This window comes from Monodon monoceros, unplaced genomic scaffold (genome assembly GCF_005190385.1).
Source record: "Monodon monoceros isolate NGI ecotype Baffin Bay Population unplaced genomic scaffold, NGI_Narwhal_1 Super_Scaffold_19, whole genome shotgun sequence".
NCBI lineage: Eukaryota > Metazoa > Chordata > Mammalia > Artiodactyla > Monodontidae > Monodon > Monodon monoceros.
Window position 1 is genome coordinate 37,715,157 of NW_021703775.1, and position 21,366 is coordinate 37,736,522.

At 37.4% G+C, this 21,366-nt stretch overlaps 1 protein-coding gene across 4 annotated transcripts in view; it reads right to left on the reverse strand.

Annotated features, from left to right (window-relative positions):
* Window positions 1-17,727, reverse strand: part of PAPOLG (poly(A) polymerase gamma) — a 35,425-nt gene extending 17,698 nt beyond the window's left edge. For 3 of the 4 annotated variants that reach the window (XM_029231597.1, XM_029231595.1, XM_029231594.1), the window contains exons 1-8: window positions 17,482-17,672; window positions 15,332-15,493; window positions 13,775-13,841; window positions 9,076-9,157; window positions 8,739-8,848; window positions 7,479-7,532; window positions 5,243-5,354; window positions 2,459-2,548 (exon numbers count right to left, since the gene is read on the reverse strand). In XM_029231597.1, coding sequence (XP_029087430.1) covers window positions 2,459-2,548; window positions 5,243-5,354; window positions 7,479-7,532; window positions 8,739-8,848; window positions 9,076-9,157; window positions 13,775-13,841; window positions 15,332-15,493; window positions 17,482-17,498 — 694 coding nt within the window. In that variant the 5' untranslated portion in view covers window positions 17,499-17,672. Of the gene's footprint in view, window positions 1-2,458; window positions 2,549-5,242; window positions 5,355-7,478; window positions 7,533-8,738; window positions 8,849-9,075; window positions 9,158-13,774; window positions 13,842-15,331; window positions 15,494-17,481 lie in introns of all 4 variants that reach the window. The other variant, XM_029231596.1, reaches the window with a different exon arrangement.
* Between the last annotated feature and the right edge of the window lie 3,639 nt (window positions 17,728-21,366).

Genomic DNA, 21,366 nt, shown 5'->3' on the forward strand with positions numbered 1-21,366 from the left:
GGTCTTTGGGGCTTTCTCTAGTTGCAGTGAGTGGGGGCTACTCTTTGTTGCGGCGCACGCTTCTCATCGCGGTGGCTTCTCGTTGCGGAGCATGGGCTCTAGGCGCATGGGCTTCAGTAGTTGTGGCACGCAGGCTCAGTAGTTGTGGCACATGGGCTTGCTCTGTGGCATGTGGGATCTTCCTGGATCAGGGCTTGAACCCGTGTCCCCTGCACTGGCAGGCAGATTCTTGACCACTGCGCCACCAGGGAAGTCCCATGGCCATAACTTTCGCAGTTTCACAGAGGTGAGACAGCAAAACTAGCACGTATTTCTTTTTCTTCCTTTACAATTTCATGATAGAAGATCCGTTCTTATGTAGACCTTAGCAACCTCGACCTATGGTTTTTTTCCTTCCTTAAGTTGATAATTTTCACCTTTTCACTTAAAGGAAGCACTTTACAGGCTTCTCTTTGGCAAATCCAAGTTGCCAGCATCACTACTCTTGCACTTTGGGCCCATTAACAAGTTAAATAAGGGTTACTTGAACACAAGTACTGCAATACCATCTCTGTCCCAGGCAGGACAGCGAGAGATTTCATCACACTACTCAGAACAGCATGCAATTTAAAATTTATGAATTGTTTATTTCTGAAATTTTCCATTTATTATTTTCAGACTGCAGTTGACTGCAGGTAATTGAAACTGCAGAAAGCAAAATGGCAGATAAGGGGGGACTACCCTAATCATGTTCTTGGGCATTTAAAAATTCAACTGTAAAGTTGGGGACTGACTTCAGTATTGTGCAAAAATTTGTATATCTCTCCATAAAGTACAATACACCATCAATATTACTCATTTTCTTGAATGATTGTTTCTTTTTTTTGAATGACTGTTTCTTACAGCAATCTATAAAGAAGCATTACCATATTTCATCAAAACTAAGATGTCCTCAGTTATTATATAATATAGATGATTTTATGTCCCATTAAGAGAAAAAAATACAAAATATCATTTCAGTTATGTTAAATGTGAAAAACATGCATCTAATAATTGACAAAACATGGTATTTAATCTATAAGGAAAAACAAATTGTTCATGATACCCCTTTACTGCAGATTACTTTACCCTGACTACAAAATATAATTGAGCCCAAGGACAAATTCTACTTGCTTAAGGTCTTTTTAGATGTGTACTGTCCTATATGGTAGCCACAAGTTACATGTGCCTATATATAGTATTTTTTTGGTAACTTTATTGAGCTATCATTCACATACCATAAGATTCATCAATTAAGTATAAAATTCAATGGGTTTTATTCTATTCACAGAGTTGTGCAATCATTACTTTAATCAACTCTGGAACATTTTCATCACCCCAAAAAGAAAACTTTAACAGTCACACACCTCTTATTTCCCCCAAGTCTTCCCAGACCTAGGCAACCACTAAATCCACTTTCTACCTCTATAGATATGCCTACTCTGAACATTTCACATAAATGGAATTATACAATATGCAGACTGGCTTCTTTCACTTAACATAATGGTTTCAATGTTCATCTATGTTGTAACATGTATCAATATTTCACTCCTTTTAACTGCCATATAATATTCCACATTATGAATATACCACATTTTGTGGTCGTTTCCACTTTGACATTATTAATAATGCTATGAACATCTGTGTAAAAGTTTTTGTGAGGACCTATGTTTTCACTTCTTTTAGATATTTTTTAATTTTAAATTTAATTAAAATTAAATAAAATTTAAGTTCAGTTCCTCAGGTGAACATTTCAAGTGCTCAACGGCCATATGGTTACTGTATTGGACAGCACAGATATGAAATACTTCCATCATCACAGAAGGTTTGATTGGAAAGCACTGTTTCAGATTGTAAAACCTGGTGCCAGAAGTGCAGCACAGCTTAAATGTAGTTACAAATAATACAAAATGTGCTGTGCCAGCTCAGGGCTGGGTCTTTTATGAACCACATCCTATATATATATAAACTAGTACAGTTCAAGGCTTTATTAGAAGAGTGTTGGAAGGTAAAAACAAAAGGTTAAAACTATCACAGTAGGTTCTTCATTTAATACATTTACTGAACACCTGCTATACACCAGCCTCTCTGCTGGCAATGGGGAGACAGAGATGATGAGATGGTCCTGTCCATAGACAGCTTGAACACAAGTAAGGGTTTTACTCTTCAAGTTCTAACTCATTCTGACTCCCTGGCTGCAACCCAAGATGTAAAGTCAGGGGCTTTTAGTTTTCACCCATGGGAGAAGAAGGTAAAGTCACACATCAGAGCACTGGTAAGCATCACACGTGAAAAAGAAATAGCTTCTCCAAAGCTTACTGCACCTCAATCCCCCAAGGTATCAACAGGTTCAGGAATTCCCATATGTGCTTCTACCATGAGCAACTGAAAATTATAATTTTATAATGCAAACGTAAAATAAAAGACTTGGGATACTTACGTTTTGCCCATAGTTTGACTGCTCTTAGGGTGAGTCTGAAAGTTTCTTTATTTGGCACTAAATGCAAAATTTCATCAGTAACTCTACACCCTGAAAAACATAAAGCATTCATTTTTCATTATGCAACAAATTCCAGTTAATTCAAATGTCCTTCTAACTTTGACTCTCAAATGCTAAAAATATCAAAGATACTAAAATATGAGGTTTAATTTCTTTATGTACTTTAAATGTAGCTCTTATATAAGAGAAATCACTTTGCTTATAAAGAATTAAAAAGCACATGGGTTATACAATCCAATATTAAAATAAGAGATGAGTCTGAATATCTTTTTAGCTTTTTTCCACCTTTGGCTTTACTGTTAATCAAATGCCTCCAACTTATAAAACTGTTATTGCTTTAATGCAAACCTTATCCACAAATACTGTGATTTACTGTTGCACTCTGGAAATACAGCAAAATGCAATGATTAAGTTAAACAAAATATTGGGTTGGCCAAAAAATTCATTTGGGTTTTTCCATAGCAGCTTATGGAAAAACCTGAATGAACTTTTTGGCCAATCCAATATAAACCAGTGGTTCACAAAGTGTGGTCAGTGGACTGCTGGGAATCTATTAGGGCAAATCTATTTCTATAATATTAATGCTTTCTTTGCCTGTTTCACTGTGTTAACATTTGCACTCATGGTGCCAAACCAGTGGTGGGTAAAACTGCTGGTATCTTAGCAGTGAATCAAAGCCATGGCAACAAACTGAAATAGTAGACAATATTATCTTCACCACAAATTTGCAGTTAGAAAACAGGAAAGGAACGTGTGTGATGTTTGAACATTTTCAAGGTAAGCTGGACTATCTGTTTTTTTCAAGGAACACCAGTTTTACTTGAAAGAATGATTGACAAGACAACTACAGTTATTCATACTTGGGTATTTAGCAGACAGTTCCTAAAAAATGAACAAAGTGAGCTCCTCACTTCTAGGAAAACAAATGACAAAATTTGTTACCAATAATAAAACTTGAAGTTTCAAGTAAAAATTAGAATTTTGGACAACTGGTATCTGCTAGTGTGAGCTTGACAGCTTTCCAAGACTTAGACTTTTCTAATGAGATTGGTGGTGACATTAATGAATGTGATTTTTTAAAAAATTATTTTATAATGAAATGTGTGTTAACATTTAGATGATCCAAATAACTTTGTGAGCCAGTATTTTCTAAATGACTAAGGCATGACAGGACAAAATCATGCATGGGTAAAAGATCCATTCAAAGAATAAGACAGACCAATAGATTTTAATGCAACAGAGTACAAAAAGTTAACTGATACAGTTTTAGGTTTGATATTCTAATTAACACTTTAAAAAGATCACTTTTATTCAGCAAAAAAGGGAACAAACTACTGATATATGCTACAAACATGGATAAACCTCACAAACATTATGCTAAGTGAAAGAAGCCAGACACAAAAGACCACATATTACATGACCCCATTTGTATGAAATGGCAAATCTACAGAGATAGAAAGTAGATTAGTGGTTGCCTGGGACTGGAGGTTAGAAAAAGGAATGATTGCAAATGGGTATGAGGGATCGTTTGAGAATGACGAAAATGTTCTAAAATCAGATTGTGGTGCACAACTCTGTGAATATACTAAGACTACTGAATTGTACACCTAAAAAGGATGGATTTTTATGGTATGCAATTACTCCTCAATAAAGCTGTTGAAAAGAAAAAGGAAATTGGGCCTCCCTGGTGGTCCAGTGGTTAAGAATCCACCTGCCAATGCAGGGGACATGGGTTTGAGCCCTGGTCCGGGAAGATCCCACATGCCGCAGAGCAACTAAGCCTGTGCGCCACAACTACTGAGCCTGTGAGCCACAACTACTGAACCTGCGTGCCACAACTACTGAAGCCCATGCACCTAGAGCCCGTGCTCTGCAACAAGAGAAGCCACCGCAATGAGAAGCCCGTGTACCACAATGAAGAGTAGCCCCCGCTCGCCACAACCAGAGAAAAGCCCGTGCGCAGCAATGAAGACCCAACACAGCAAAAAATAAAATTTTAAAAGAAAAATAAACAAATAAATAAATAAAAAGAGGCTTCCACCAGAAAGAAGATTATTTAAAAAAAAAAAAAGGAAATTGTCATCAGTCAAGTTTTGGTGTAGTATTAAAGAATACCCACAATTATCAGAAAAGGCTATGAAAATGCTTCCTTTTCCAATTACATATCTTTAAGAGGCCAGACTTCTTCCTATACTTCAATCAAAACAAAATTTTACAAGAGATTGGCTGCAAAAGCAGATATGAGAATCTAGCTGTGTTCTATTAAGTCAAATATTAAAGAGTTGCAAAAATGCAAAAAAATAAAAAAGCCATTCTCACACAAAAATATATTTATATTCACTTATAATGGGTTTACTATTGTTATTTTAAAATGAACTAATAATTAAACACCTTAAAAATTTCTCAGTTTTTATTTCTAATATGATAAATATAACTCACATAAACAGAAGATCTTGGGGGGGGTTGTCCTCAAAAAATGTTTAGAGTATAAAAGGGTCCTGAGACCAGTAAGTTTGAGGACCACTGCTATAAACATAAACATTTCAAGTAAATTTGTGTTTTAAGATGCTTAAATGTGATCAGATTACTTGTATAAAGAAAATTACATCATTTTTAACTGAGTTTGTCTAATTCTTAAAACGTCTATTAATAGTTTTGCAAAAAGATCTCTATTCGTCTAATTGTTTTCAAGTAGGTATCTGAGATTTCTCTTTAGAAGCTTACCATTTAGGCTGCGAATACACCTTATATCAAGGCTTCTCAGTCGAGAGTCGTCTCTTAGATCTAAATTATCTGATATGGTTTGTATTGACAGTCTTGCAAAGACTAGATCAATCTTTGGAAAGATGAAAAAAAAAAGAGAGAGAGAGAGAGAGAGAGAGAAATATTACTTTTTCTCCTTTTAGTCCATTCTTCCCCCTTCCCACCTCCAAAATGTAAAAAGTTCTAATTATTAGTTTGGGAAGTTCTACCAAAACTTCCAAAGACCTATGCAGGTAATATCACATTGGAAAATCACTGCAAAGTTTTGGGAGAATAATTTTCAAATTAAGAGAAAGCATTTTAATTTTGCCAATCATTAAAAAAAATCAAAACCTTGTAAGTGAATTTCTAGATAAAGATGGCAGATCCAACACATTTACATTCACTCCCTCTTGAAACCCCACTAAAATACCAGCAAAATTTTGTTTTGTTTTTTTGTTTTAGTTTTATTTTGTTTTTAAAGGCATAACCCACTAAGTCAAAGAGAACAGAAGGAGACAACGGTAAAAACCATGAAATCTGGAAAGCAGATGGACAAATGGTAACAGACTCAGCAGATCTAAGGAAGCAGAGATAAAACATATTATATCTGGGAAATAAGGACAGGAGGCTGTAAATAAGTTCTTAAATAAAAAGGAACATTTAGAGAATAAAAAAGTATTCTTAGAAATTAAAAATATGATGGCAGGGCTTCCCTGGTGGCGCAGTGGTTGAGAGTCCGCCTGCCGATGCAGGGGACACGGGTTCGTGCCCCGGTCCGGGAAGATCCCGCATGCCGCGGAGCGGCTGGGCCCGTGAGCCATGGCCGCTGAGTCTGTGCGTCCGGAGCCTGTGCTCCGCAACGGGAGAGGCCACAACAGTGAGAGGCCCGCGTACCGCAAAAATAAATACATAAAAATTAATTTAAAAAAATATGATGGCAGAAATGGAAAACAAGAGAACATTTAGAAGATGAGAAAACCCCAAAAAAGCAGAACAAAAATATGAAGATGTAGTTATAAGTGGGAAGGAAGAAGTAAAACAAAAAAAACCCAAAAAAACACGACAGTCCTGGGGGTCCAACATACAAATGTTAGGAGTTCCAGAAAGAGGACAGAAAACAAAGGCGGGCAACACAATTGAATTCAATACAATTTCCAAGAACTGAAGGACAGGTATTTCCAAACTGAAAGAACTACTTGAGTGCCTTAGCACATTTGGTTGAAAAGACACATACCAAAACAAAGTGTATTACCATAAATTTTACAACTATGAAGACCAGGGAAAAAAGAAGAAAAAAGAAGAAAATCACACAAGTGGCCAAAAAGGCAAAATAGGTCACATAAAAACGATGAGTAACCAAACTGGCCTCACACTCCTCAACAGAGTGTGGAAGCTAGAAGACAGTGAAGCAAGGCCTTCAAAATTCTGAGAAACATTACTTCCCACCTAGAAGTCTATGCTTAGCCAAACTATCAATTTGGTGTGAGAACAAAATAAAGATATTTGTAAACATTCAAGATCTCAAAAATATGTGCTCTTTTTCAGGAAGCTGGTGGATGAGTGCCACTAAAATGAAAGTAAGTCAAGAAAGAAGAAAACTCAAGAGAGAAGCAAAAGGAAATCCCAGGATGAGAGAAGAAAGGTGTCAGAATGACAGCTGTATATCAGTCATGGAGAACAATCAGTGTGGATTAGAAGAAGTGAGAAGAATCAGTGAGATATTTTTTCAAGACGATAATGACAGGACTCCTGAGAAATCCAAATCTATTTAGCGGAGATTTAGACAACTAGGAGAGACTGAATTTGAATTAGTCAAAGTATAAACATCAAGCAAATAAAACCCAAAACATTAACTCCCAAGAAAACAAAAGACACACAGCAAAGAATGGTAACCTAGTACGTTTTGTGCTCAGTTTTGAACATTATTTATAAGACCATAATAATATAAACACTGAATACTGCTCCAACTAAAACTATAATAATATAATTATTTTAGGAGATTATGGGAATGAGAAGGATGTGTATAAACATCTTGGGGGTAGGGATGGAGGCTGGTTCCTTTTCCATGGTGAGGAAGGACTCACCATGACTAGAGTATTTGATTCCTTAAAATTTGTGCCTGTATAAGTCTGATTTTTAAACTATAAAACAAACAAACAAACCCATATAGGTTAAATAATTCAATTATAAAGTCAGAAAAATATTTAACACTTACTTCAATTCCATCAAATTCAAATTTTATAACAGGCACAAAGGCATCTTCTACAGCCTACAATAAAAGAAAACAATTATAACAAATAAGGTGTAATCCTTTATCCTTCCCAAATGCCAATAACATGAATACTTTTTCTCCCAATTTTTATTTTAACTCAGTAGGAAAACTGAAAATTTTCTTAGTTTCTCATTCTACCTAAGCAAGCACTTCTACTTTGTGACTGTGTTGTTTAAGATACACAAAATGTCCATGACAGTAGTTACCTAACATATTATCCTTCTAAAAATATTCATCAGAAACTGGCAGGCAGAACTGCTATCATCTGGGTATTTACTATTTGTTGAACTTAGCTGAAAACTGATTATTTACAAAAAGCACAAGTGTTAGATATTAAAATATCAGATCTCATGACTAATCTATCAAAAAAAATCTATATCATTTGGATTTAGTAGAAACATTTCTCTGAGCCTTCTTTAATCCCCCAACCTAACAATTTTTTTTTTCTTTTTTGTAAATTTTTTGGCCCCACTGCCATGTGTGGATCTTAGTTCTCCGACCAGGGATGAAACCCTCGCCCCCTGCACTGGTAGCTTGGCATCCTAATCACTGGACCACCAGGGAATTCCCCAACCTAACAAATTCTTAACCTCCTTCTCCATTCCCAGACACCCAAATAACACAAATCCTCTGAGCTTCGCCTTATCCAAGCAGTTGAGATTGCATTAAAACTACCTGTTTGTTTAGTACCCCCAGTCCCTCCCTCACATAAACTATCTTGTTCGCTCTTGTATTTGTGGGACTAAGGCCAGTATCTGATGAATCACTGGTGCTGAAATTTTATTTGCTGAATGAATGGCTAGATATACACACATAAAGAGTTACTGGTTGAACCTTATACATAATGAGCCATTTGCTGTGCACCAACCATTTATTAGATATTATAGTAAATGATTTATGTAAATTATCTCATCAATCCTCCAAAAAACTTTATAAGAATGTTATCACTAGATCTTCATTTGATAGCTAAGGAAACTGAGACTCAGAGAGAATAGGTAACTTGACCAAAATCCACAAGCTAATATGTGGTAGATTCTAGATTCAACACAGGTGTGTATAACTAAAAAGCCCATGTTTTTAGTCATTACTGTTATTTTAACAAGATACAGCAACTTCTTAAGAAATACATCAACCATCATAAGCCCTAGCTTTTGCAGTTATCTGTTAACAAATTCAAAATATTAAATACAAGAGGACACTTACTCTTAAGTTTCTAATGCCATCTTGATGTTTCAATTTTTCAAAAAAAGACTGAAAAAAATCAGATCTCTCCACATGTCTTGGAGCAACACAAAGTGCATCAATGTCAGCTCCTGCAAATTAAAGTATTTATTATCAAGAACAGTATATTGAATATGTATTACATTTTTGTATACACAAACATATGTACAGAAGAAACTACGTAAGATGAGTATAGGAAATAATACAGTACTCTAGTAGTGAGATAATGGGAATTTTTTCCTCTGTATTTTCTAATTATGAACAACAAATAAGTTTGTTATTGAAAGTTCTTATCAGTAAAACATAGAAAAGCAATTACCTTTGGTGTGTACTCCAAGCCTATAGGAGCCAAAGGTGAAAATTTTTCCACCAACAGTAGCCACAACAGAAGGTGGGAGATTCTAAAATAAAATTAAAAAATTTTTAAGGCATTCAATTGTTCAAATTATTTAGCATTAAAATTGTCTAAATGCTCTAATACATGTTGACAAGGATGTGGAGAAAAGGGAACCTTTGTAGACTACTGGTGGGAATGTATATTGGTGCAACCACTGTAGAAAACAGTAGTAAGGTTCCTAAAAAAACACTAAAAACAGAACTACCAGGGACTTCCCTGGTGGTGCAGTGGTTAAGACTCCACACTCCCAATGCAGGGGGCCTGGGTTTGATCCCTGGTCAGGGAACTAGATTCCACATGCATGCCGCAACTAAGGAGCCCATGCATCGCAACTAAGGAGCCAGCAAGCCACAATTAAGGAGCCTTTGAGCCGCAGCTAAGGAGCCCACCTGCCGCAACTAAGACCCGGCACAACCAAATAATAAATAAATAATTAAAAAAAAAAAAGAACTACCACATGATCCAGCAATTACACTCCTGGGTATATATCCAAAGAAAATGAAAACATTAATTTGAAAAGAGAGATGCACCCTAATGTTCATAGCAGCATTATTTACAATAGCCAAGACACGGAAGCAAACTAAGTGTCCATCAACAGATGAATGGATAAAGATGCGGTATATATACAGAATGGAATATTAGCCATAAAAAAGAATAAAATTTTGCCGTTTGCAACATGGATGGACTTCGAGGGTATTATGCTTAGTGAAATAAGTCAGACAGAGAAAGACAAACACTGTATATCACTGACATGTAGAATCTAAAAAATAAAACAAACTAGTGAATATAACAAAAAAGAAACAGACTCACAAATACAGAGAACTAACTAGTGGTCACTAGTGGGGAGAGGGAAAGGGAGAGGGACATGATGGGGTAGGGAATTAAGAGGTACAAACTACTATGTATAAAATAAATAAGCTACAAGGATACACTGTATAGCACAGGGAATATAGCCAATATTTTATAATAACTATAAGTGGAGTATATAACCTTTAAAAATTGAGAATCACTATGTTGTACACCTGAAATTTATATAATATTGTAAATAAACTATACCTCAATTTTTAAAAATTGCCTAAATGCTACTGATATGTACTACATTTGTCAAGTTTGGTGACCTGACGTTTGTAAAAGTACTTCAGAGCTTTTTTGATTGCAGCTGAAGTAATGAAGGTATTCCCAGAGGAAAGACAAGACAAATTTGTGTCCAGTATACATGCACACATCTCTATCTTAAGAAAAACATTTTTTATCACTTGACCCTACCTGTCCCCCCAAATTACCTGATTTGGCTCCATCACTCTTAATAGTCACCAAGGAACTTGCAACTACCAAATTAATGCACTTTCGCTCTCTACAGTTATACTATCTCCCCTTTAGTTTTTGTGACAGATATGCTTAACTTATTGATTCTAGCTCTGTAATATTTCTGCAAGAAAGTGGGGTAATTCTTGACATGATCTCCTTATGAGACCTAATCTAACAACTTTAATTAACATATTTTTGGTTGTACCAGAATTACAATGCTACTTTTCACCTCTCTCTAGAGCCAATTCTAACTGCCCATCAGATATTTTCACTCAGACTTTCTGATCCACTTCAGTATACAGGTCTGAAACCTAGCAAAAAATTCTTCCTATGATAAACCAGGTATACCTCCTGATTTCTCCTGATTTCTCTACTTTTGTTCCTTATTTTCCTTACTGCCCATACCTATAAGTCATTATTATTCTTCCTGGCTTACCAATTCTTAGGTTATATCCCTCACATGTCACTTCCTCCCCACCCACTCCCATTCTGTGCTATTTAACAGTATCATAAGTTACCCTCTTGCCATTAGTCTTTATTTCTTACTCCATTTTGTTAAAAATTCACTGGCTGGTGTTCTTAGATTAACTCTATTACATAACTCTTCTGCTCAAAACTTGCCAATGCATTCTTCTACGGATACTGATCCTTGGATCCCAAGGACTTCCACAGTATGCTCTTAAGGATCTTTCTTGCCTTGTCTCCTAATATTCCCTTCTGAAGCTCCAACTGCCAACATGTTACATAACCTAGTCTCCTTTCCATTGCATTTGCCATTTTCCTTCTCTCAAATGCTTGCCATCCTCTCTGGGTATCTCAATACCGTCTATTTTCCAAAGATCACTTCAAGTTCCACCTCCCTCATGAAGCTTTCTTTGATTATCCATCTTGTAACAAGCTCCTTTTTCCCCCTGTGCTCCTCTACTGTTATTATCTTTAACCACTTTTATACTACATTTATTGACTTTTTTTATTCTGTGTATGTTAGTTCCATCTCTTCAACTATATTTGAATTCCTTGAAGGTGAGAACTATGTCTACTACTTCTATTTCCCCAAAATGCCCAGTCCAAGTTCCAGAGAGTAATATCTGCTAATGAACTTGACTAAAAGTATCTGCATAACAGGACATTGTTTGTTATTTTCTCTGTTTAACGGACATGTTTCAAGAGTACCACAAATAATAGCTAGAAAGAGTTAATAAAATTATTGATGACTAACATGAATCAAAAGGATAGAGAAGCCCCTTTTAGTTTACCTTCCTACTTTGAAAAGCATGATTTCTTCTTGATTTATGAGAAAGTGATAAACTGAAAAACAGAGTAAAGTATTTTCCCCACAAACCACAGTATTTAACTAAAATGATTTGACTTGGAGTTCTGGACTGTTTAAACTTTAAATATTCCAACTGTGTGTAGAATACTAAAATGATCTTTGATCTAACTCAAATCCTTCAGATATTTTTCAAACTAAAATATGCATAAATGAAAGGGAATTATAATGATATAAAAAAGACCAATCACCTTATCTATGCAAATAAAGATGTTAAAACCAATTAAAATTTTTTAAATGATTACATATTTTATTTTCTTTGCTTAAAAAATGCCAAACAGTGGCAAAGCCTCAAATTTTTAACAATGGTTTTATGCCTAGAAATTAAATGGAAACCAGTTACTGGTCTTTGCAAATTAAAGCACTGATGTGAATGAAATGAGGGAAAAAGCAATTTAAATAATTAAAAACAAAAAAACCTTTTGACCTTGGAACAGATTCTACTGGATTTTTCTTTTAGGTGCAAAAAACCACACAGTAAGAAAATTAGTTAGGTGTATCTCTCAATAAAGTAATCTAGCCTCTTTTGTGAATAGTTTAACACTTGACTTCCCTTGATGTATCCTAGAATATGGATGGGAGCAAAGACCTCAGCACAACCACATCAGCTGACATAAAGACCACACAAGAAGTCATAAAGCTTGATACTCTGATTTTAAAATAATTCTAGCAAGTTGTGTATCTGGTTTGCATACCCACAGCAATTATGGGCTGACATTTATTCAATCCCTGAGCTCTGTCCTGAGGTTGCACCGGTGAATAAGACAGGTTTATTTCTTAAGGAGTTGATCAGCTAGTAGCAGAGAAACATTTTTTTTTTTTTTTACTCATGACTAGTATTTCACCTGCTCAGAATTCAACCTAACTGAAAACCTCTACTATTGATAACCCTGCTGTGAGCTCAGAAATGAGCCAGATAGTCATTTGGCAGCAAAAGTAAATAGCGTAAAGACCATTTATTTAAACTCAATGATTGTAGATTAGCACAGTCCCTCATAACCTTATTCAGAGCCCATTTTTTAAAAGAACCAATTTTATATATGTATCATAAGTACAGAAGGAAATAATAAAAGTTGTAAAAGAAAGAATTCTAACAGGTGTTTATCTAATTTCTAAACTGATGCAGATTAATGGGCAGAAAGGGATTTGACAGAGAGAGACACTACTGCTGTGAGCCATTAACTTTCAGCTGAATGCTGTTAAGAGATGGGAAAAACTGTAAAAAAAAAAAAAAAAAAAAAAAAAAAAAACCCTAAAATTTAAAATACAACAGTTTGAGCCACTTCGTGAAGGGGCAAATAGTATTACCCAGTTGAACATGCCCTACCTCATTTTACTACAGCCAGTAAAATAATATTCATAGTGATGATTCCCTGACAAATGAGAATTCAATTATACTCAAAATACTCTAAGAAAGCAATAAAAATGTAATCGATTTTAGAAGAAAAATAGTTAAGCTACCAGAGGGGGGAAAAAGTTGTGTAAGTATAAATTAGGGTTTGCAAACTCCTATGTCTCATGGGCCAGGCAGGAATGCAAATGACGAAAGTATACACATAAGAAACACAGAAACTGATAACTGACAGTTGCTGTGTCAGAGAGAGCAGGGAGTGATGGGGACCATGAAGCGCTGAAGGGGAGGAGCCCAATTCCATTCAAGCCTCTTCCTGCCTTGCACAAAGGAAGGCCCAGTGCTGCCAGACCTGGTATTTCACAAGAAGTCTGAAATCTGGCTTTTAAAGTAAAATCTCAGTATTTAAATTTTGATCTACTACATGTGAGTCAAGCAAGACATTTATGTGAACTCCAGTCAGACACTGGCTACCTCTGGGGTAAATCCTCACTTATTTAGGACTCAATATCTACACCAATTAATTTCCAAGTATACTAAAAAGTTTTAATGTATTTCTGATTATTCTCAACTCTGCATCTTACTACCAGGACATAATGAAACTATGAATTCAATTTAGTTTAGAGTCTTACCTTACTCTCACTGACCTCAGAAATCCATTCTTTCACTAAATTGTTCAGTTTACCAAGAACAACCAGCCTATAATAAAAAATAACATGCTTTAGATGAAAACAAACACACACCAAAAACAAACTATTTTAAAAAGTAATTAAACATATAGGCAGTACCTTTGTGTTGGTGCTAGAGTAAAAGCATATTATACACGTGCTAATGCTATCACATCTGTTGACACATGGCACATCTCTTTGGCATTCTTAGGTTCCTAAGAGTTCCAAAGAGACGATAAATGTGATTGATAGTATTTTGGTCTTTGAGCTATTTTCAAAATTCAAAAAGCCTAATAAAAAAATCAAAATTACCTTCAATAAAGCTGCAGAGGCCAACTGAACTGTCAACTTTCTTGGCCTTACTATGGAATAAAATCAATTCAGTGTGGTGATAATAGAGGTTAGCATTCTCTCACTGACAGTTATGAGTTTTTGGATAATAAAAACAGGTAAATAATTTATTGGCTAATTTTTATAAAATTTACTTAATAAAAGCAATTTGATATTAAAACAAACTTGCAACCAATGGCATATCCAAATCCAGATTTAAAAAAAAAAAGAAGAAAGAAGAGTTTAGGCATCTCAAAGATAACACATGAAAAACTGAATTCCTGATCTGTCCGAACCTGCTTCTCCTTCAGCCTTCCCCAGGTAATGGAATCCCATCCTTCGAGATGCTGAGACCAAAAATCTTGGCATCGTCCTTGACCCCTCCCCTCCCACCCCCTCACATTCCATAGTCATTAAACCACCCTACTTTTAAAATACATCCAGAATTCTACTACTTCTTATCACTTCCACTGCCATCCCTAGTTCTGGCCACCATCATGTTTTTCCTTGGGTTATTATAATAGCCTCCTAACTAGTTTCCCTGCTTCTGCCTTTGACCCCCTTTCAGACTATGCTCAGTAAAGCAGCCAGAGTGACTATGTTAAACATGAGTAAATCATGTCAATCTTTTGCTCAAAACCCTAATAGCTTCCCATCTCACTCAGAGTAAAAGCCAAAACCGTTATAAATGGCTTTCAAGGTCCTAAGTGACCTTTCCTTCCAAGCTCCTTCCCACCTCATTTACTTTAAGCCCACATTTCCCTTCTTATTCACTCTGCTTCACATACCTAGGCTACCCTGCTGTCTATTTCTTAAATATACCAGGTACACTCCCACCTCAAGCCTTCTGCCTTGAATGCTCTTCCCTCATATCCACATAGCTCCTCTCTCACCTTTAAAATTTCCCTCAAATGTCAGTGAGGCCTTCCCTGACAACCTCCTCTCCCAGCTTCATTCTTCTCAGCAGCACTTGTCATGTGTAACACTGTATTTATTTTACTTACTTGGCTAATTGTTAGTTTCCTCCTCTAACCTTCAACTAAAATATAAACTCCAGGAGGGCCAAGTTTTCTCTTCATTTTGTCATTTTTATATCCCTAGGCAGGGACATAATTGGTACTTGATATACGTTGATAGAATTAATGATTAAAGAATGTACTATAAAATATTTTGCATTGTTAAGTGACATACCTGTGGTTCAATTCTTCCTCATCTTCAAATACTCCAAATGGTTTCATGGCATCAATTAATTTCTGTGTGTAAATATGATCAATTTCTTTTGGACATGCCAAGCTAATTGGAGAGGTGATTCCATAATGCTTTTGTTGACGCTGGCTGTCCAGCACGGTGTTTCTGTTCAAGAAAAATGAAACAGCAGAAAAAATTTAAAGTACCATATACTGATACATTAAATCTCTCAATCCACTCATTACTTTAGCTACCTTAAAAGTTTAGTAAGTACTAATGGTTGCAGCCCCGCTTTTTTTTTTAACGAAAAAAGGATATTTTGTGCTTATGTTGATGAAGGACTATTCATACTGCCTCAAGCTTTCATGGTTAGGATGTCTTTTCAAGCCAAAAGCAGCCTGTGTTGGCAACAGGACAGCTGTACCAACACCACTCAGCTCAAATGCAAAGAGCCTGAATGGGAGCTGGGCCAGGGCCACCTCCACTACACACCCTGCAGACTTAAGTCAAGTACCATCTACAGTCAGTTTTTGAAAAGCAGTCAGCCACTTGAAAGAAAGCTCTAAGTAAAAAAAATGCCCCCCCCAAGAAACAAAAACATCCCATTAGCAGGTCCTAGTGAAATAGTCTAGCTTTTAAAAAGAAATCACAACTAGATTCGTTCCCGAAACATACATTAACATTCCTTGCTTGCATCAGAGTTTATAGTCCTAACATTCTGTCACTCTAGTTAATTGTTTTCTTCATTGTCTAAGTGAAGTCTATGACACCAGCTACCTTGGGCCCCACTTTCTTATCTCTATGCTGAAAAAGTTGACTATCAAGGTCCCTACTAGCACTGAAATTCCAAATCCATTATTCTGAACCTCCCTCATCTAGACAGGAAAACAAGGCAAGCAACAGAATTCCACATTCCCTTCCACTCATCAATTCCACTTATAAGTAAACACCCTTGGAGCAAGTCTAGTACAAGTGTACAAGGAGACATGTACAAAAATGTTCACTGCCACACTGTAACATTAAAAAACAAACAAAAAAAACTTAGAAATGACCTAAAACAATCACTAACAGGAAAAGGACTAAATTAGGGTGTATCCCTACAATGGAATACAATACAGTAGTACGAATTAATTAGAGCTGAAAATACTATCATGGACAAATCTCAAAGATACTATGTTGTACTAAAGAAGCTGTTGAATGACAAGTGTGATACTAGTTATATAAAGCTTAAAAACAAGTAAAACAATGCCGATTATGGACACATACATATGTAGTAATAGCATAAAAACATGCAGCAATAAGCATCAAATTTGGAACTGTGGGGAACTCTGGAGAGGGAGGTGGATGGACCAGTGAAGAAGGTAACAGAATCCTTCAGATGTATTCGGTATGCTTGTTTTCTTTTAAATAAAGATATGTGTGTGTACACACACACACACACACACACACACACACGGAAAGTTATGCTTTGGGAGAGATGGATGGTGGCTACACAAATGATGCTTATGTTATTCTCTGCATTTTTCTTTATGTTTAAATTACTTCCTAATAAACTAAAATGTAAGAAGCTACAACAAAATCTTGCCAAGCACGGACACTGTTTCTGACTTATCAAAGTATGAGCAGGAGGTATAGACCGGCAGATGTACTGTGGATAGGTGGGGAGACCAGGGAGACCATAGTCATTACGAAAGAGAAACCCATGGGCTGGGATAGGTCATTCACTCCAGGAGACGTGGAGACAGCCGGTCAGGAAGGGAGGAGGGGGAGGGAGGGGGATGGTATTTGCGCCAATGCAGACAGGAGCAGAGACCGGCTCAGACAGCGCTGGGGGCAGGAGAGTAACCGACAATTTCTCCCCACGGACACACGCGCCTCTCTTCCGCCGCAACCTTGTCTGGGGGCGTCCTCAGAGGTAGGGCAGCCAGGGGCAGATGGGGACTCCTGCAGTCCCCGAGTCTGTGCAGCGGTGGCCAGGTGAGCCGCCGGGTGTAGGGGAGGTGCCCTTGCCCAACGGCCGGGAGAGGGGAAGGAGACCATTGAGAGAGCTCAGGGCACGGCGCGAGGGGCAGGGAACAGAAACGGGTGCCAGGCCGGCCACCCCAGCCCACCCCGTTATGCCTCGCCCCCAACCGCCGGCCCCCACCACTTACGCAGACATCTCTTTCATCGCTTCCTGCGCCTCCCTCACCGGCGAGTCTTTCGCTCTGGAGTCCTGTTCTTGCTCTTCCCTTCTCCTCCTGTCCACTTTCCTCCGCTCGCTTGTAGCTCGCTTGCTCGCTCACTGTCTCACTTACTACGGCCGAGGCATCCAACCGAGTAGTGAAAACACCAGAAAACCGGCTCTATTTATGACAATACAGCGCGGCCGACGCCAATATGGCGCCTCTTCCCAGCCTGCCCCTCGCCCGCTGAGGACCCGCCCCTGAAGGCCTGGACCCGCCTTGACCCCGCCCCCTCTCCCTTTGGGTCCCCGGAGGCTCCGGTGGCCCCGCCCACAGAGGCGCCGGCTGCGGTTGCCGACCCCGGTGCGAAGGAGCGTTTGGTCCCCTCCTTTGTCAGTGGGGCTGTCAATCCAGACTAACTGCTTGGAAGGTAATTTGGAACATGTTTTCCTTGTTTCTCTTATTCTCTTATGAAAGCCTATATCATATATTTTTTAAAACTCCACAACCTTGCCTAGCGAATACTATTTTAACTCTTCCATTATACCACACTTTTAATCGGTTATAGTCATACATAATCTAATTAACCCACTCGTTGAGGAGATTATGTCGTGGAAAGGTCACACCCAGGAACGTGTGACTTTGCAGTTACCCCGGAGAGAAGCAAGCTTGTAAATTGGAGGCTAACTGTTCACCTCTAAGTACCGCCCCTGGTTCATGGCATTCTAGCAGTTAGGTAACGGAGGTTGATAGGAAGGCTGGCAGTTTGCAACAGGAGGATAAATACAAGGCTGAATCAAAATCGCACACTTTCAAATAGTGGAGATCATGTTCCATGTGAGTGTGAGGATGAAAACGGGAAAATGATGACAAATTTTAAAACATTAAAGGGCAGAAACAATTTAAAACACTAAGTCGTTACAAGGAAAAGAATGTCAAGAAGCTGCTTTTTCTTGGATAGAGAAGATAGAATCATAGAGAAGACAGAATTATTCATTCAAAAATATTTATTGATAATCTAATCTGTGCCAAGCACTGTGTGAGGCTCCAGTGATTTAATTGTGCATAAAACCAGATGTATATTCTTTAATTTTATGGAGTTTAGAGTTTTTGAGGAAACAGTCAAATATAAGTGATATTCTTCTGTTGTAGAACTAAATCGCCTACTATGTGTCAGGCACAGGAGATACTTAATTCCCGCTTTTGAGAATTCACAGTCTAGTGAAGGAGAACAAGCATATACAAAGATCATTAAAATATGGTATGGTCCGTGATAAGATGGGGTCAGGGCATTTAGGGAGGCCTAAAGCAGGCCGCCTAAACTTGAGGGCTGGGATGGTCAATAGTGGCTTCCTGGAATAGGGTATTCGATGATGGAGGAGTTAGGGCAAATTGCGTACATCTGGCCCTGGGCCCTGGTAAAAGCACCTTCCTGTTCTCTTGGCACATGGGCCTCGAGGGTCCCTGCTGCCTCTAGGTTTTGTCTAGGGCTCATTGGAAGGGCTTGTGGTCTCAGCCCAGAAGCATCACAGGGCTAATTCTTCTCCCACCTCTCCCCATCTCCCCAACAGTTTAGGGAATCTTGCCAGACTGGGAGACAGAAAGTCTCCTTTCCTCAAGGTTTCTAACCAAGACATTTGTTACTAGTTGCATAGAGTTCTCTTCAGGGCTCAGCCTCGTTTCAAACCCCAAAGCCAGAAAGAGTTGCAGGCTGATTCTGTTACCTGCACAGGGCAGAGTCCTTAGCTCAGCGCCAGGAACATAGGATTCAATAAATCTAACTCTTATTTACATTGATTACCATAACTCTTATCTCCTAATTTTTCTCTTTGTTTATGTATTTAATTTTGAAATATTTCTTTTCCTTCTTTCCTTTCTTTCTTTTCTCTTATAGAATGCTTTTGTTTTGCTTTTTTCTCTGTATAGAATGCTTTGTTTGCTCTTACCTGCTGCAGTAATTTGGAAGAAAGGTAAACTCTGCTTTCAATTCTACTAGTTCAAGGAAATCCTAAAGTGTTTCAAAGACAGCTTTAAGCCTTTATTTATGTAATTATCAAAGTCAACATCAGAACAATACTTTTTAATTCTGTTTTACGTTGTTATTTGTAGTTTGCCTCATTTTTAGTTGTTTCTTCCCCATCTTTGTTAATCTACCTGGGATTGAATGCCAGTCCCCAACCCCCATTTCAATAAGGACACTTTCTTTCGAGAAAGAATATGTTTTCCTTTGTGTGTGTGGTGGGGGGGTGGTCTACATTGTAGCTGTACTTTTTAAGCTAAAATTTTCCAATTACAAATGTAACCCATGGGACTTCCCTGGCGGTCCAGTGGTTAAGACTTGCCTTCCAATGCAGGGGGTGTGGGCTCAATCCCTGGTCAGTCGATCCCTGATCCCAATGCAGGAGGTGCTAAGATCCCATATGCCTCATGGTCAAAAAAACCAAAACATAAAACAGAAGCAATATTGTAACAAATTCAATAAAGACTTTAAAAATGGTCCACATCAAAAAAAAAAACACAAATGTAACCCATGTTTGTAAAAAAAAAAAAAAAAAAAGAAAAAAAAAGAAAGAGTGGAAATCTCTCCCTCCCTTCCATTCCTAACTCCATTTTTACTCCCCAGGGAACCATTATTAACAGCTGGGTATCTATCCTTCCAGAATGTTTTCTATATAACCCAAACCGCATATAAACATGTACCAGAGGTTTTGATTTTATTGTTTTTTAATTTTGAAAAATAAATAAAGGGGTCATACTGCACGTGTTGTCCTGCTTCTTTTTTTTTTTTAACCAAAAAAATCATGAGCATCTTTCTATGTTAGTAAATGTTATGGACTGAATTGTGTCCCCCAGATTTCATATGTTGAAGTTCTATTTTCCAGCACCCAAGAATGTGACTATATTTGGAGAGTTTAAATAAGGTCATTAGTGTGGCCCCTACTCTAGTACGACTGATGTCCTTATAAGAAGAGGAAATTTGGACACAGATGGCACAGAGGAAAGGCCATGTGAAAGCACAGGAGAAGACTGCCATTTACAAGCCAAGGAGAGAGGCCTCAGAAGAAACCAACCCTGCTGACATGTTGTCTCAGATTTCTAGCCTCCAGAACTGTGAGAAAAATAAATCTTTGTTGTTTAAGCCTCCTACCTAGTCTGTGTTACTTTCTTATGGAAGCACTAGCAAACCAATATAGGAAGTATACACCTACTTTTTCACAGTAATATGGTATTCTTTGTCATAAATAATATGTAATATTTGTCAAAATATATTTAACCATTTCACTGGTTCATTTGTCTCAGATTTGTTTATATTATAAATAATGCTATAGTAAACATCCTTATACATATATCCTCTACACTTGTATCACTAGTCATTAATAGATTCTTAATGATGGGATTACTATGTCAAAGGGTATGTATATTTAAAAATAAAATTTTTCAGACAGAGAAAGACAAAATGATATCGAAAACATATCACAGAATCTAAAACAATGATACAAATGGGACTTTCCTGGTGGTCCAGTGGCTAAGACTCTGCACTCTCAATGCAGGGGGCCGGGGTTCGATCCCTGGTTAGGGAACTAGATCCCCACCTGCCGCAACTAAAAGTTCACATGCCACAACTAAAGATCCCGCGTGCTGTAAGTAAGACTTGGCACAGCCAAATAAATAAATAAATATTTTTAAAATAATAAAAAATGATAAAAATGAACTTACAAAACAGAAATAGACTCACAAACATAGAAAACAAACTTATGGTTACCAAAGGGGAAAGGGGGGAGGGGTAAATTAGGAGTTTGGGATTAGCAGATACAAATTACTATATATAAAATAGATTAAACAGCAAGGACCTACTGTACAACACAGGGAACT